Source organism: Lissotriton helveticus, chromosome 5_1 (assembly GCF_964261635.1).
Source record: "Lissotriton helveticus chromosome 5_1, aLisHel1.1, whole genome shotgun sequence".
NCBI classification, from domain to species: Eukaryota; Metazoa; Chordata; class Amphibia; order Caudata; family Salamandridae; genus Lissotriton; species Lissotriton helveticus.
Window position 1 is genome coordinate 20,151,704 of NC_136065.1, and position 16,507 is coordinate 20,168,210.

A 16,507-nucleotide genomic window follows, 5' to 3' on the forward strand; every position below is an offset into this window, starting at 1 on the left:
ATTTTACCGCTTTGTACTTTTAAAAGTCCTTTCTTTTGTTAACCACCTCTTCTCTCTCCAGCCTCATCTTTCTGGCGGAGGTGGGTGGGTTCGCTAGTGAATCCAGAAAGATCTTCAAGCTGCAAAACTACACCGACAGGTAAGAAAACTATTCGTTTTGCAGCGTGAATCTTTCTGGATTCACTATGCTGTGCATAGATTTTGTAGCGGTTTCTCATCTCTGTGGCAGCTGGGTGGAAGATGAGCGTTGGGTGTTGAATATGTGCTGTAGCACCTTCTGTCCAACTTGAGCTTCCTTGTTCATTTGTATGTCCACACAGTAGTGCTTCGTGAACGTGTGCACCGAAGCCCATGTTGCCGCCAGGCATATGTCCTCTATGGGTGTGTTAGCCAGGAAGGCTATTGTAGCGCCCTTCTTCCTAGTGGAGTGGGCACGTGTCCCCTCTGCCAGCTCTTGACCTGCACGCTTGTGGCAGAGTTGAATTGTCTGTGCGATCCATCGTGCAATCGTCTTTTTGGTTACTGCTTTCCCCATGAAGCTGTTGGCGAATGACACAAAGAACTGTTTTGTTTTCCTGTGTCCCTTTGTCCTTTCAATGTAGTGCATGACTGCCCTCCTGGCGTCCAGGGTGTGCAGAGCTCGCTCTGCGCTAGTTGTTGGTTTTTGGAAAAAACTCGGTATCTGTATAGACTGGTTCATGTGAAATTTTGATACCACCTTCGGCATGAAGTGTGGGTCAGTCCTCATCACAACCCTATCATTGTGTATTTGTATGTAGGGTTCTTGTAGCGTCAGCGCTTGAAGCTCGCTTACTCTGCGTAAGGACGTTATTGCAACCAGGAAGGCTGTTTTCATAGTTAGCATCTTTAGGGAGGCCTTGTGAAGTGGTTCAAAGGGCTCTTTCATGACTTCCGTTAGGACTGTGTTCAAGTTCCATGCAGGTGGCGGCACCCGCTTGGGTGGTGCGATCCTTTTCGCTCCTTCCAGGAATCTCTTCACCACCTGTGATGTGAAGAAGCTCCTGCACGTTTCTCCCCTTGTGTAGGCGACTATCGCTGCCAAGTGAACTCTTAAAGAGGATGAGCTAAGGTTCTTCTCCAGCAAGTGCGTCAGGTACCTTAGCACTGTGGAGTCCCTCTTCATTTTATTGTGAAGTCTTTCCTGTCTGCACCATATTGTGAATCTTTTCCATTTCGCAACGTAGCACTTCCGAGTGCTGGGCCTTCGTGCCTCCCGAAGGACCCTCAGGGTGCTTTCTGGCAGTCTCAAATGTGCGAACTCTGTGTCCTCAGGAGCCACGCTACTAGGCTCATGCTCTCTGGCTCTGGATGTAGTACCTCTCCGTTCTGCATGGAGAGTAGGTCTTTCCTCCTGCTGAATCTGTGGGGTGCACACTGTGTCATCTCCATGATCTGCGAGTACCATGTCTGCCTCACCCACTGTGGTGCGACCAGTATCAGCGTCATGTTGCTCGCTCTGCACTTGCTCAGCACTCTGTGCATCAGTGGTATCGGGGGAAAGGCGTAAGCAAATGTCCTTGACCAATCTATCCATAGGGCATTCCCCAGTGACCCCTCCTCGGGCTGCCTGGATGCGAAGCTTTGGCATTTTGCATTCTGGCGTGTGGCAAACAGGTCCACCGATGGTGTCCTCCATCTGTCGAACAGGTACCTTGTCTCCTGAGAATTGAGCTCCCACTCGTGGGATGCCGATGTCTGCCTGCTGAGCCAATCTGCTTGTATGTTGTCCTTCCCTGGTAGGTGTATGGCTAGCAGGTCTATCTTGAGAGGGATGGCCCATCTCCTTATCTCCTGCGCCAGCGTTGAAAGCGGGGCTGACTGTGTGCCCCCCTGCTTGTTGATGTAGAACATCGCAGTGGTGTTGTCTGTTTGTATCAACACCTTGTGTTTGTACAGTCTTGTTTGAAAGGCTTTCAGTGCAAGGAAGATTGTCTTCAGTTCTAGGTAATTGATGTGCTTTGCCGCATCTGTTGGCGTCCACATTCCCCTCACCTTGAGTTCCTCCATGTGAGCGCCCCATCCCTTCAGGGATGCGTCTGTGGTGATGGTCACTGTTGGCGTTGGGGGCGTTAGAGGCTTTCCCCTTGTTATGTTTTCCATGGTCCACCATGCCATCTCCTTCTGCACTGCGTGCGTTACAACCACTAGATCCTCCCAACCGCCTGTAGCTTGTGACCATTGCTCCTGTAGCCATTCTTGAATGGGTCTCATGTGGAGTCGTACATTTGGTACCAGGTGGATGCATGATGCCATCATGCCCATGATCTTGCTCACAGTCCTCACTGTCCGAGCTTGTCCCTTCCGGTAGAGGCGAGTTTCCTATACCAGCGCCCTCGCCCTCTTCTCGCTGGGGAACACCTTGCCCTGTGGGGTGTTGATCTGTGCTCCCAGGAAGATCTTGACTTGTTCCGGCTCCATTGATGATTTCTTCCAATGGATGGAGAACCCCAGGCTTATGAGCGTGCTCGTCACTGCATGTGCGTGCTGCTTGCATTTCTGGTATGAGTTTGCTTTCACCAGCCAGTCGTCCAGGTAAGGGTATACGTGTATCCCTTGCCTTCGTAGGTGCGCTGCGACTGCTGCGAGGCACTTTGTGAAAACTCTTGGTGCTGATTTTAGTCCGAAGGCCAGTGTCGTGAACTGGTAGTGGCTTTCTCCGATGGTGAACTGGGCACTGGGCCAGGGACAGACTAATTTGCATACAGCCAGGTTCTGAAACTGGGATGGTGCAATGAGCTAAAAAACGGTGTTGGATCTAGCCCTGATCTCTTGACTGGGTGAGAGTACTCTGCTTAATTCAGAGACTCTGTCCATCACCACCCCTTGTTGTAAATAATTTTGTCCACCCTAAGCGTGGAAGGGTATACTCAGATGTGAGTCCCTTGCTCATTGCACCATCAGGATTCAAGCAAGCCGGGCCGAAGACGCCTGAAATGGCAGAAACCGGTCCCCGGAAGCTTGTTTCCTTCCCAGTGTAAGAATTGGCTTTTGTAGTCTGGTCTGCCCTGTTCCCATGATGCACTGGGCCAGGGACAGACTAATTTGCATACAGCCAGGTTCTGAAACTGGGATGGTGCAATGAGCTAAAAAACGGTGTTGGATCTAGCCCTGATCTCTTGACTGGGTGAGAGTACTCTGCTTAATTCAGAGACTCTGTCCATCACCACCCCTTGTTGTAAATAATTTTGTCCACCCTAAGCGTGGAAGGGTATACTCAGATGTGAGTCCCTTGCTCATTGCACCATCAGGATTCAAGCAAGCCGGGCCGAAGACGCCTGAAATGGCAGAAACCGGTCCCCGGAAGCTTGTTTCCTTCCCAGTGCAAGAATTGGCTTTTGTAGTCTGGTCTGCCCTGTTCCCATGATGCACTGGGCCAGGGACAGACTGATTTGCATACAGCCAGGTTCTGAAACTGGGATGGTGCAATGAGCTAAAAAACGGTGTTGGATCTAGCCCTGATCTCTTGACTGGGTGAGAGTACTCTGCTTAATTCAGAGACTCTGTCCATCACCACCCCTTGTTGTAAATAATTTTGTCCACCCTAAGCGTGGAAGGGTATACTCAGATGTGAGTCCCTTGCTCATTGCACCATCAGGATTCAAGCAAGCCGGGCCGAACACGCCTGAAATGGCAGAAACCGGTCCCCGGAAGCTTGTTTCCTTCCCAGTGTAAGAATTGGCTTTTGTAGTCTGGTCTGCCCTGTTCCCATGATGCACTGGGCCAGGGACAGACTAATTTGCATACAGCCAGGTTCTGAAACTGGGATGGTGCAATGAGCTAAAAAACGGTGTTGGATCTAGCCCTGATCTCTTGACTGGGTGAGAGTACTCTGCTTAATTCAGAGACTCTGTCCATCACCACCCCTTGTTGTGAACTGGTAGTGGCTTTCTCCGATGGTGAACCTTAGCATGTGCTTGTGCTTTCTGTTCATTGGAATGTGCAGGTATGCGTCTTTGAGGTCTATTGTGACCATGAAGTCCCCGGTCTGCAATTGTGGGAGCACCTCTTGCAGGGAGGTCATTTTGAATTTTTGCGTTCTTATGAATTTGTTCAGGAACCGTAAGTCCAGAATGGGTCTCATTGACTCGTCTACCTTTGGTACCAGGAAGTACGTTGAGTATATTCCTGTGTTTCTTTCCTTGAAGGGTACCCGTTCTATGGCCTGCTTCCGCAGGAGTTCCTTTGCCTCCTCCTGAAGACACTGCAGCTGCTTGCTTGCTAGTGTTTTTCTTTTTGGTTTTCTGCTTGTTGGCCTCCCCTCCAACTCTATGCAGTATCCGAATTGGATAATGTTGAGGATCCATTTGTCTGATGTGATTTCTCTCCACTCTCGGAGGTAAAATCTTAATCTTCCTCCCACTGGTGTTATGTGGTCGTAGGTGTCTATTTTGTCCTGACCCCTCTGTACGTGTTGCCCTTTGGGATCTTTTCTGTGGGCGGGCACACTTAGTTTTTTGAAGTCACTTAGAGGCGGGCTGCTGCCCCCCTGTTCTATTTTGTCCCCGTCCATTTCTCCCTCGAAAGGACTGGCCTCTTTGTTGGTACTGCCAGGACTGCTTCTGATGACCCTGCTGAGTCTGCGAGTCTGCCTGGTGCGTTTGCTAGAAAGCCTGGTGTGATGTACCTGGCTGGTTTCCGCCTCTCCCGCCGGGCCTCCGTGACGGGGTGCCCCTCTTGTTCCCTCTGAACTGCAATGCTCCCATGGATCTTGCTGTTTCGTTATCTTTTTTCAGTTGGCTGAGCGTTTCATCAACTGTTGTTCCGAAAAACGTGTTGCCGTTGAACGGTGTGTTCAGGATGCTGTGTTGCACCTCCGGTTTGAAACCTGAGATCCTGAGCCAGGCGTGCCTCCTTTCCGTGACGCCCATCATCATGAGCCTGCTGGCGGTGTCTGCCCCATCCAGGGCCGTCTTAAGGCAAGAATTTGCCACGTTTTTTCCTTCTTCAACCAGCTTTTCGGCCTTCTGCCTGGCATCCTGGGGCAGGTCCTTCACCAACTGCCCCAGTCCCTCCATGATTTGGTACATGTGCCTGTTTATCAGGGCGTTGGAATTAGCCATGCGCCAGTGGGTCGCGGCATTCCGTTCGATCCTTCTGCCCACCAGATCCATCCTTTTGCTCTCCTTATCCAGTGGTGGGCCCGAGGGTAGTGGGTACGTTAGCCCTCCTCCTTGCTGTGGCCGTGATAATGGAGTCTGCGGAGACCGTGCCCTGAATGTAGGCCGGGTCCTTTGTGGAATGTTTGTACTTCTTCTCAGTTCTGGGAGTTACTGCCTTGCATGTTGCGGGTTCCCTGAATGCTTCCTTCCCCTGAGCCAAGACGCTTTCGAGCATTGTAAGGAACTGGCTCCTCGTTTGTGTTGGGAGCAATGTCTCTAGAAGGAAGTCTGCTTTCTGCTTCTCTTCGTCGAGCTTGAGCTTGAAAGCTGCTGCGGCAGATTGTATCACCGAGTTGTAGGCCCCGATGTCGTCCGGTGGCGAGGGCCTCGAGGGGTAAGTGTCGACCACCTTCTCCGGGCTGTCGGTGTCGACATCTATGTAATCTACCTCCTGTAGGTCAGAGGGTGCCGACTCTGTGTCCGTCCTGCTTTCCTCTTCCTCCCCATAGTTGTAACTATCGTAGGGATTCTCGTACTCCTCCTGGTCGTCGACCACCTCGACGTCCTGGTCTTGTTCCTCGGCGACTTCGGCGATCTCTTCTTCCTCCTCGACCGCCTCCACCACCGGTGGCTTGGTCTTGTGAGGGATCGTGAAGGCTTTCATCTTTGCGTCGAAATCTTTTTTCCGCTGCATGATGTTCTCCATTTCGGCCTCGAGGCGCCTTCTCTTCTTCTCCATCTCGGCCGCGTGTTCCGCGTCGGATGGGTCGGCCGTTCTTTTCGGCGGATGGCTCGGCGCCGTGCCTTTCGGTGTCGAAGTTTTCGACGTCGAACCGGATTTTGGGTCTCTGGTCGTCGTCGTCAGTTTTGGGTCTTTCTCCCTCGGCGTCGATCGATCCTTTTCGGGGACGATTTTCGAAGTTTTCTGCTGATCAGCAGCTCTCGGCGCCGGGGACTCCTTCTCGGAGGATCCGCTGGGCCTGGGAGTAGTCGCGGACGCCGCCTTTTTTGGCGTCGGCGCTTTCGGGGTCTTGCCCTCGATTTTTCTAGACTCAGAGTCTCTCGGGTTCTTGAGGGCCGAAGAGTCTCCTACCTTGTCAGAAGTCTTCGTGTAATCGGTCTCTACGACCGTGTAGCTGTCGTCTTCGGCGGCAGCGTTGTCTTCTTCCTCGGAGGACATCCCCAGCTCGTAGAGGGACGGAGTCGGGGCCTTCCCCTGCAGGGTGGCGTGTGCTACCCTCTGCCTCTCTCTCACACGAAGGGTCTTCGGAGCGAAGGCGGAACAGGCGTTGCAGTCTCCGCTTTCGTGGTTCACCGGTAGGCAAAGGTTGCATACCGGGTGCTGGTCCTTCTGCGCGTACTTGTGGTGGCAGTTACGGCAGAACTTGAACGGCGTGTTGTCCATCATCGAGCGTCCAGGGCCTCCCTGGTCGCGTGTTCGTCGACGGTCGTCGAGGATCTCGATGAAAAACGCCTTCTCCTTGCTGACTGTTCGTCGATGAAGTCCCCTGGAGTCTTCAGATGACTTCTCCTCGCCTTTTCTGTATTTTCTTTCTTCTTTTTCCAAAAATGTCTGGAGCCCAAACGGGAACGATCCAGACCCGACCGCGGAAAAAAAGAATCTGAAGATGGCGCCCAAGAGTGGGAGCTTCCGCAGGAAGCATGCCGATGTCACCGGAAATACACCCAAAGGGGTGTGACGCCGACGCCCACCTGGGCTACGAAAAAAAAAAAAAACAGAGAAAAGACTACGAATCCGGACCCAACCACAAGACCGCGGAATAATGCACAGCATAGTGAATCCAGAAAGATTCACACTGCAAAATGGGATTTATATTTCAGTGGACGGGATATCCATCACCGTTGTGATGGAGTAAGAATCCCGATAGGATATAATGGAATTAATATTTCAGTGGATGGGATATCTGTCACCATTGTGACGAAGTAACAATCCAATAGTATATAATGGGATTTATATTTCAGTGGATGGGATATCCGTCACCGTTGTGATGGAGTAACCCGTCCGCCGAGATCTAAATCACGGCCCTTACTTCTTCTCCTCATTATAACCACAAGTTGCAGAGCGTGAACTGTGCAGACTGGTGAGCAGATATACGTGGCTGCAACTGCCTTCATACACTCCGCAACACTACGTGCTGTTTCTATACCTCATGCTATGCAACCAATGTCTCCCACACAGGACATGTAACATCAACATCCTTTAAAGCATGCACCATGAAAATGACGCCCAGGGACCAACAGAGGTAGGAACTCTTTGCGGCCTTGTCGGGATATGATGCGCTATACAAATGTTATAATACAATCTACTGGCACGAGCGACCTTTCAAACTGGCCTCTCACTGTTCTCTCCGTGAGATTCATAGTTTTATCTTACATATCTTTTTATAATTTTTAGAAAGCGATTTCCTATTATTCCTGGGTAGACCTCTGTTTTTATGGACTTCAATAACCCAGTAGATGATGCATTAGAGTTTAAACGTTCCCTTGCGTGTTTGTTTGGTGAGCACTTAGAAATAGGCTTGCAATAAACAAGTAAAATAACCGTGTTTAAAGCAGCCTACGCCTGGCCCAACATTCTTACCACCATTTGTGCTCCGTATCTTCTCCAACATCTGCAAGAGGGAGTCGCGTCGCCGGCCAGGGCCGGAGCCCTCCCCAAACTCCCTGGTAAGGTAGGCAGAGAAGCGTCCCAGAAGAGCAGGGTCCAGGGAGCCAAGAAAGTCCTCCGGGTACCAGTCCATCCAAGAGCAGAAGACGGAGGATGCAGCCCTGGGAAAGAGGGACAAGATGGCGTCAGTGAGGGGCAGCGTCAGCACAAGCAAGAAACAGCAGCACATGGCAGAGACCAACAAGACGTCCGAGGGCCAGTGTCAGCTCAACCAGCAAAGGATAGCAGCACGAGCGGGAGTGTGGGCCACACAGAACAGAGGTCTAGGAAGGGGTAGCTTCAGCTCGAGCTGGCGACAGACCAAATGGGAAAAGATGGTGTCTGTGAAGGACGGTATATGACGGAGACGACAGCAGGTGGGACAGACTGCACGGATGTATGTGAGAGGCAACCTTAGCATAGGCTAGAGACAGGGGGGACAGACAGACGAGAGGGGGTCTAGTACGATCTAGAGCTTTAGAATAAGAAGGAGATGGTAGCAGCTTAGAAAGACTAGTATGTGGGGGTCTTTGAGGGGCATGAGTAGAGAAGAGAGCTATGGGAGCACTTGGGTCAGAGCAGAAGCACGGAAGACGTGTGCATCTCATGCAAACTCTGCACTCCTTGTGTGTAAACTCCTCACTCACACCTTGTGTGGAGCTCCAGGATACTATATCCACTCTCTCCGCCCACTATACCCTCACTCCTGTACCCTTGCACTCACGTATGCAGTTCCAGGGGACTCTCTCGCCCTTTGGACTTCATGCTCCTGGTGGCCTCGAAGGCTTCCAACCTGCAAAGAGGAGAGGGGTCAGTATTCTCCAGTGGTGGTCATCCTGCACATCTCCTCAGCTTTCTTGACTTTATTTCACAGCAGCCCCTTCAATTTATTAAACTGAACCACTTTCCCATGAAACACTGGGAATGCTAAAAACAAACGATGGACAAGCAGTCCCATAGTCAAACAGATGTCCAATCACAGACCATTATTACCTACCCTGCAAGGAGGCTGTCTGCGACTCACCTGCCCCTCACGCTCCAGTGTACAGGATGGCGGTCCCACGCTCAGTTGTAGTGCGGGGTGCTGCTTGTCCCCCAGGAAGGCAATCTTAACCCACTGTGCTGCAGGCCAGGGTTATCTCACACACCCAGGCCCACTGGAGGGTTATCCTCTTTAGCATATTTCTAGTTCAAAATGACGGTGTGTGCACGTATGGAGTCACAGTGTTACACTTGCCTGGCCTGTGGAAGGCTGTCTCACACTTGCCTAGCGTGTGAGAGACCCCACACACCTACCTGTTCAGGAACAGAGGGCTTGCATACATTCACCTGTCCAGGAGTACAGGGCTTGCATAAATTCACCTGTCCTGTGCTTGCGTCATTCACCTGTCCTGTGCTTGCATACATTCACCTGTCCTGTGCTTGCATACATTCACCTGCCCTGTGCTTGCATAAATTCACCTGTCCTGTGCTTGCGTCATTCACCTGTCCTGTGCTTGCATACATTCACCTGTCCTGTGCGTGCATACATTCACCTATCCTGTGCTTGCATACATTCACCTGTCCTGTGCTTGCATACATTCACCTGTCCTGTGCTTGCATACATTCACCTATCCTGTGCTTGCATACATTCACCTGCCCTGTGCTTGCATAAATTCACCTGTCCTGTGCTTGCGTCATTCACCTGTCCTGTGCTTGCATACATTCACCTGTCCTGTGCGTGCATACATTCACCTATCCTGTGCTTGCATACATTCACCTGTCCTGTGCTTGCATACATTCACCTGTCCTGTGCTTGCATACATTCACCTGTCCTGTGCTTGCATACATTCACCTGTCCTGTGCTTGCATACATTCACCTGTCCTGTGCTTGCATACATTCACCTGTCCTGTGCTTGCATACATTCACCTGTCCTGTGCTTGCATAAATTCACCTGTCCTGTGCTTGCGTCATTCACCTGTCCTGTGCTTGCATACATTCACCTGTCCTGTGCTTGCATTTCACCTGTCCTGTGGTTGCATTTCACCTGTCCTGTGCTTGCATACATTCACCTGTCCTGTGCTTGCATACATTCACCTGTCCTGTGATTGCATACATTCACCTGTCCTGTGCTTGCATACATTCACCTGTCCTGTGCTTGCATACATTCACCTGTCCTGTGCTTGCATAAATTCACCTGTCCTGTGCTTGCGTCATTCACCTGTCCTGTGCTTGCATACATTCACCTGTCCTGTGCGTGCATACATTCACCTATCCTGTGCTTGCATACATTCACCTGTCCTGTGCTTGCATACATTCACCTGTCCTGTGCTTGCATACATTTACCTGTCCTGTGCTTGCATACATTCACCTGTCCTGTGCTTGCATAAATTATCCTGTCCTGTGCTTGCATAAATTCACCTGTCCTGTGCTTGCATACATTCACCTGTCCTGTGCTTGCATACATTCACCTGTCCTGTGCCTGCATTTCACCTGTCCTGTGCTTGCATACATTCACCTGTCCTGTGCTTGCATACATTCACCTGTCCTGTGCTTGCATACATTCACCTGTCCTGTGGTTGCATTTCACCTGTCCTGTGGTTGCATACATTCACCTGTCCTGTGCTTGCATACATTCACCTGTCCTGTGCTTGCATACATTCACCTGTCCTGTGCTTGCATACATTCACCTGTCCTGTGCTTGCATAAATTCACCTGTCCTGTGCTTGCATACATTCACCTGTCCTGAGCTTGCATACATTCACCTGTCCTGTGCTTGTATACATTCACCTGTCCTGTGCCTGTATTTCACCTGTCCTGTGCTTGCATACATTCACCTGTCCTGTGCTTGCATGGATTCACCTGACCTGTGCTTGCATACATTCACCTGTCCTGAGCTTGCATACATTCACCTGTCCTGTGCTTGCATACATTCACCTGTCCTGAGCTTGCATACATTCACCTCTCCTGTGCTTGCATACATTCACCTGTCCTGTGCTTGCATACATTCACCTGTCCTGAGCTTGCATACATTCCCTTGTCCTGAGCTTGCATACATTCACCTGTCCTGTGCTTGCACACATTCACCTGTCCTGAGCTTGCATACATTCACCTGTCCTGAGCTTGCATACATTCACCTGTCCTGTGCTTGCATACATTCACCTGTCCTGTGCTTGCATTCATTCACCTGTCCAGGAGTTCAGGGCTTGCATAAATTCACCTGTCCTGGGCTTGCATAAATTCACCTGTCCTGGGCTTGCATAAATTCACCTGTCCTGTGCTTGCATAAATTCACCTGTCCTGTGCTTGCATACATTCACCTGTCCTGTGCTTGCATACATTCACCTGTCCTGTGCTTGCATACATTCACCTGTCCTGTGCTTGCATACATTCACCTGTCCTGTGCTTGCATACATTCACCTGTCCTGTGCTTGCATTTCACCTGTCCTTGCATACATTCACCTGTCCTGTGCTTGCATACATTCACCTGTCCTGTGCTTGCATACATTCACCTGTCCTGTGCTTGCATACATTCACCTGTCCTGTGCTTGCATACATTCACCTGTCCTGTGCTTGCATACATTCACGTGTCCTGTGCCTGCATTTCACCTGTCCTGTGCTTGCATACATTCACCTGCCCTGTGCTTGCATACATTCACCTGTCCTGTGGTTGCATTTCACCTGTCCTGTGGTTGCATACATTCACCTGTCCTGTGCTTGCATACATTCACCTGTCCTGTGGTTGCATTTCACCTGTCCAGTGGTTGCATACATTCACCTGTCCTGTGGTTGCATTTCACCTGTCCTGTGGTTGCATACATTCACCTGTCCTGTGCTTGCATACATTCACCTGTCCTGTGGTTGCATTTTACCGGTCCTGTGGTTGCATACATTCACCTGTCCTGTGCTTGCATACATTCACCTGTCCTGTGGTTGCATTTCACCTGTCCTTTGGTTGCATACATTCAACTGTCCTGTGCTTGCATACATTCACCTGTCCTGTGCCTGCATTTCACCTGTCCTGTGCTTGCATACATTCACCTGTCCTGTGCTTGCATACATTCACCTGTCCTGTGCTTGCATTTCACCTGTCCTGAGCTTGCATACATTCACCTGCCCTGTGCTTGCATACATTCACCTGTCCTGTGCTTGCATACATTCACCTGTCCTGTGCTTGCATAAATTCACCTGTCCTGTGCTTGCATACATTCACCTGTCTTGTGCTTGCATACATTCACCTGTCCTGTGGTTGCATTTCACCTGTCCTGTGGTTGCATACATTCACCTGTCCTGTGCTTGCATACATTCACCTGTCCTGTGGTTGCATATCACCTGTCCAGTGGTTGCATACATTCGCCTGTCCTGTGGTTGCATTTCACCTGACCCGTGGTTGCATACATTCACCTGTCCTGTGCTTGCATACATTCACCTGTCCTGTGGTTGCATTTCACCGGTCCTGTGGTTGCATACATTCACCTGTCCTGTGGTTGCATTTCACCTGTCCTGTGGTTGCATACATTCAACTGTCCTGTGCTTGCATACATTCACCTGTCCTGTGCCTGCATTTCACCTGTCCTGTGCTTGCATACATTCACCTGTCCTGTGCTTGCATACATTCACCTGTCCTGTGCTTGCATTTCACCTGTCCTGAGCTTGCATACATTCACCTGCCCTGTGCTTGCATACATTCACCTGTCCTGTGCTTGCATGCATTCACCTGTCCTGTGCTTGCATAAATTCACCTGTCCTGTGCTTGCATACATTCACCTGTCCTGTGCTTGCATACATGCACCTGTCCTGTGCTTGCATACATTCACCTGTACAGTACTTGAATACATTCACCTGTCCTGTGCTTGCATACATTCACCTGTCCTGTGCTTGCATTTCACCTGTCCTGTGCTTGCATACATTCACCTGTCCTGTGCTTGCATACATTCACCTGTCCTGTGCTTGCATACATTCACCTGTCCTGTGCTTGCATACATTCACCTGTCCTGTGGTTGCATTTCACCTGTCCTGTGGTTGCATTTCACCTGTCCTGTGGTTGCATACATTCACCTGTCATGTGCTTGCATACATTCACCTGTCCTGTGGTTGCATTTCACCTGTCCTGTGCTTGCATACATTCACCTGTCCTGTGCTTGCATACATTCACCTGTCCTGTGGTTGCATACATTCACCTGTCCTGTGCTTGCATACATTCACCTGTCCTGTGGTTGCATACATTCACCTGTCCTGTGGTTGCATACATTCACCTGTCCTGTGCTTGCATACATTCACCTGTCCTGTGCTTGCATACATTCACCTGTCCTGTGCCTGCATTTCACCTGTCCTGTGCTTGCATACATTCACCTGTCCTGTGCTTGCATACATTCACCTGTCCTGTGCTTGCATACATTCTCCTGTCCTGTGCTTGCATTTCACCTGTCCTGTGCTTGCATACATTCACCTGTCCTGTGCTTGCATACATTCACCTGTCCTGTGCTTGCATACATTCACCTGTCCTGTGCTTGCATACATTCACCTGTCCTGTGCTTGCATTTCACCTGTGCTGTGCTTGCATACATTCACCTGTCCTGTGCTTGCATACATTCACCTGTCCTGTGCTTGCATACATTCACCTGTCCTGTGCTTGCATACATTCACCTGTACAGTACTTGCATACGTTCACCTGTCCTGTGCTTGCATTTCACCTGTCCTGTGCTTGCATACATTCACCTGTCCTGTGCTTGCATACATTCACCTGTCGTGTGCTTGCATACATTCACCTGTACAGTACTTGCATACATTCACCCGTCCAAGAGTACAGGGCTTGCTTACATTCACCTGTCCAGGAGTACAGGGCTTGCTTACATTCACCTGTCCAGGAGTACAGGGCTTGCTTACATTCACCTGTTCAGCACTTACGTACATTCACCTGTCCAGGATTACACGGCTTGCTTACATTCACCTGTACAGCACTTACTAACATTCACCTGTCCAGGAGTACAGGGCTTGCTTACACCTGTACAGGAGTACAGGGCTTGCTTACATTCACCTGTCCAGGAGTACAGGGCTTGCTTACATTCACCTTTACAGCACTTACGTACATTCACCTGTCCAGGAGTACAGAGCTTGCTTACATTCACCTGTACAGCACTTACGTACATTCACCTGTCCAGGAGTACAGGTCTTGCTTACATTCACCTGTACAGGAGTACAGGGCTTGCTTACATTCATCTGTCCAGGAGTACAGGGCTTGCTTAGATTCACCTGTACAGCACTTACGTACATTCACCTGACCAGGAGTACAGGGCTTGCTTACATTCACCTGTACAGGAGTACAGGGCTTGCTTACATTCACCTGTACAGCACTTACGTACATTCACCTGTCCAGAAGTACAGGGCTTGCTTACATTCACCTGTCCAGGAGTACAGGGCTTGCATACATTCACCTGTCCTGTGCTTGCACACATTCACCTGTCCTGAGCTTGCATACATTCACCTGTCCTGAGCTTGCATACATTCACCTGTCCTGTGCTTGCATACATTCACCTGTCCTGTGCTTGCATACATTCACCTGTCCAGGAGTTCAGGGCTTGCATAAATTCACCTGTCCTGGGCTTGCATAAATTCACCTGTCCTGTGCTTGCATAAATTCACCTGTCCTGTGCTTGCATACATTCACCTGTCCTGTGCTTGCATACATTCACCTGTCCTGTGCCTGCATTTCACCTGTCCTGTGCTTGCATACATTCACCTGTCCTGTGCTTGCATACATTCACCTGTCCTGTGCTTGCATTTCACCTGTCCTTGCATACATTCACCTGTCCTGTGCTTGCATACATTCACCTGTCCTGTGCTTGCATACATTCACCTGTCCTGTGCTTGCATACATTCACCTGTCCTGTGCTTGCATACATTCACCTGTCCTGTGCTTGCATACAGTCACCTGTCCTGTGCTTGCATACATTCACGTGTCCTGTGCCTGCATTTCACCTGTCCTGTGCTTGCATACATTCACCTGCCCTGTGCTTGCATACATTCACCTGTCCTGTGGTTGCATTTCACCTGTCCTGTGGTTGCATACATTCACCTGTCCTGTGCTTGCATACATTCACCTGTCCTGTGGTTGCATTTCACCTGTCCAGTGGTTGCATACATTCACCTGTCCTGTGGTTGCATTTCACCTGTCCTGTGGTTGCATACATTCACCTGTCCTGTGCTTGCATACATTCACCTGTCCTGTGGTTGCATTTTACCGGTCCTGTGGTTGCATACATTCACCTGTCCTGTGCTTGCATACATTCACCTGTCCTGTGGTTGCATTTCACCTGTCCTGTGGTTGCATACATTCAACTGTCCTGTGCTTGCATACATTCACCTGTCCTGTGCCTGCATTTCACCTGTCCTGTGCTTGCATACATTCACCTGTCCTGTGCTTGCATACATTCACCTGTCCTGTGCTTGCATTTCACCTGTCCTGAGCTTGCATACATTCACCTGCCCTGTGCTTGCATACATTCACCTGTCCTGTGCTTGCATAAATTCACCTGTCCTGTGCTTGCATACATTCACCTGTCCTGTGCTTGCATACATTCACCTGTCCTGTGGTTGCATTTCACCTGTCCTGTGGTTGCATACATTCACCTGTCCTGTGCTTGCATACATTCACCTGTCCTGTGGTTGCATATCACCTGTCCAGTGGTTGCATACATTCGCCTGTCCTGTGGTTGCATTTCACCTGACCCGTGGTTGCATACATTCACCTGTCCTGTGCTTGCATACATTCACCTGTCCTGTGGTTGCATTTCACCGGTCCTGTGGTTGCATACATTCACCTGTCCTGTGGTTGCATTTCACCTGTCCTGTGGTTGCATACATTCAACTGTCCTGTGCTTGCATACATTCACCTGTCCTGTGCCTGCATTTCACCTGTCCTGTGCTTGCATACATTCACCTGTCCTGTGCTTGCATACATTCACCTGTCCTGTGCTTGCATTTCACCTGTCCTGAGCTTGCATACATTCACCTGCCCTGTGCTTGCATACATTCACCTGTCCTGTGCTTGCATGCATTCACCTGTCCTGTGCTTGCATAAATTCACCTGTCATGTGCTTGCATACATTCACCTGTCCTGTGCTTGCATACATGCACCTGTCCTGTGCTTGCATACATTCACCTGTACAGTACTTGAATACATTCACCTGTCCTGTGCTTGCATACATTCACCTGTCCTGTGCTTGCATACATTCACCTGCCCTGTGCTTGCATACATTCACCTGTCCTGTGCTTGCATGCATTCACCTGTCCTGTGCTTGCATAAATTCACCTGTCCTGTGCTTGCATACATTCACCTGTCCTGTGCTTGCATACATGCACCTGTCCTGTGCTTGCATACATTCACCTGTACAGTACTTGAATACATTCACCTGTCCTGTGCTTGCATACATTCACCTGTCCTGTGCTTGCATTTCACCTGTCCTGTGCTTGCATACATTCACCTGTCCTGTGCTTGCATACATTCACCTGTCCTGTGCTTGCATACATTCACCTGTCCTGTGCTTGCATACATTCACCTGTCCTGTGGTTGCATTTCACCTGTCCTGTGGTTGCATTTCACCTGTCCTGTGGTTGCATACATTCACCTGTCATGTGCTTGCATACATTCACCTGTCCTGTGGTTGCATTTCACCTGTCCTGTGCTTGCATACATTCACCTGTCCTGTGCTTGCATACATTCACCTGTCCTGTGGTTGC

General features: G+C 50.1%; 1 protein-coding gene across 4 annotated transcripts in view; it reads right to left on the minus strand.

Moving 5' to 3' along the window:
• RGL2 (ral guanine nucleotide dissociation stimulator like 2) overlaps window positions 1-16,507 on the minus strand; it is a 256,218-nt gene that overhangs the window by 43,171 nt on the left and 196,540 nt on the right. For all 4 annotated transcript variants that reach the window (XM_078641622.1, XM_078641625.1, XM_078641624.1 and 1 more), the window contains 2 exons: window positions 8,513-8,581; window positions 7,723-7,910 (listed from right to left, as the gene is read on the minus strand). In XM_078641622.1, coding sequence (XP_078497748.1) covers window positions 7,723-7,910; window positions 8,513-8,581 — 257 coding nt within the window. The remainder of the gene's footprint in view (window positions 1-7,722; window positions 7,911-8,512; window positions 8,582-16,507) is intronic.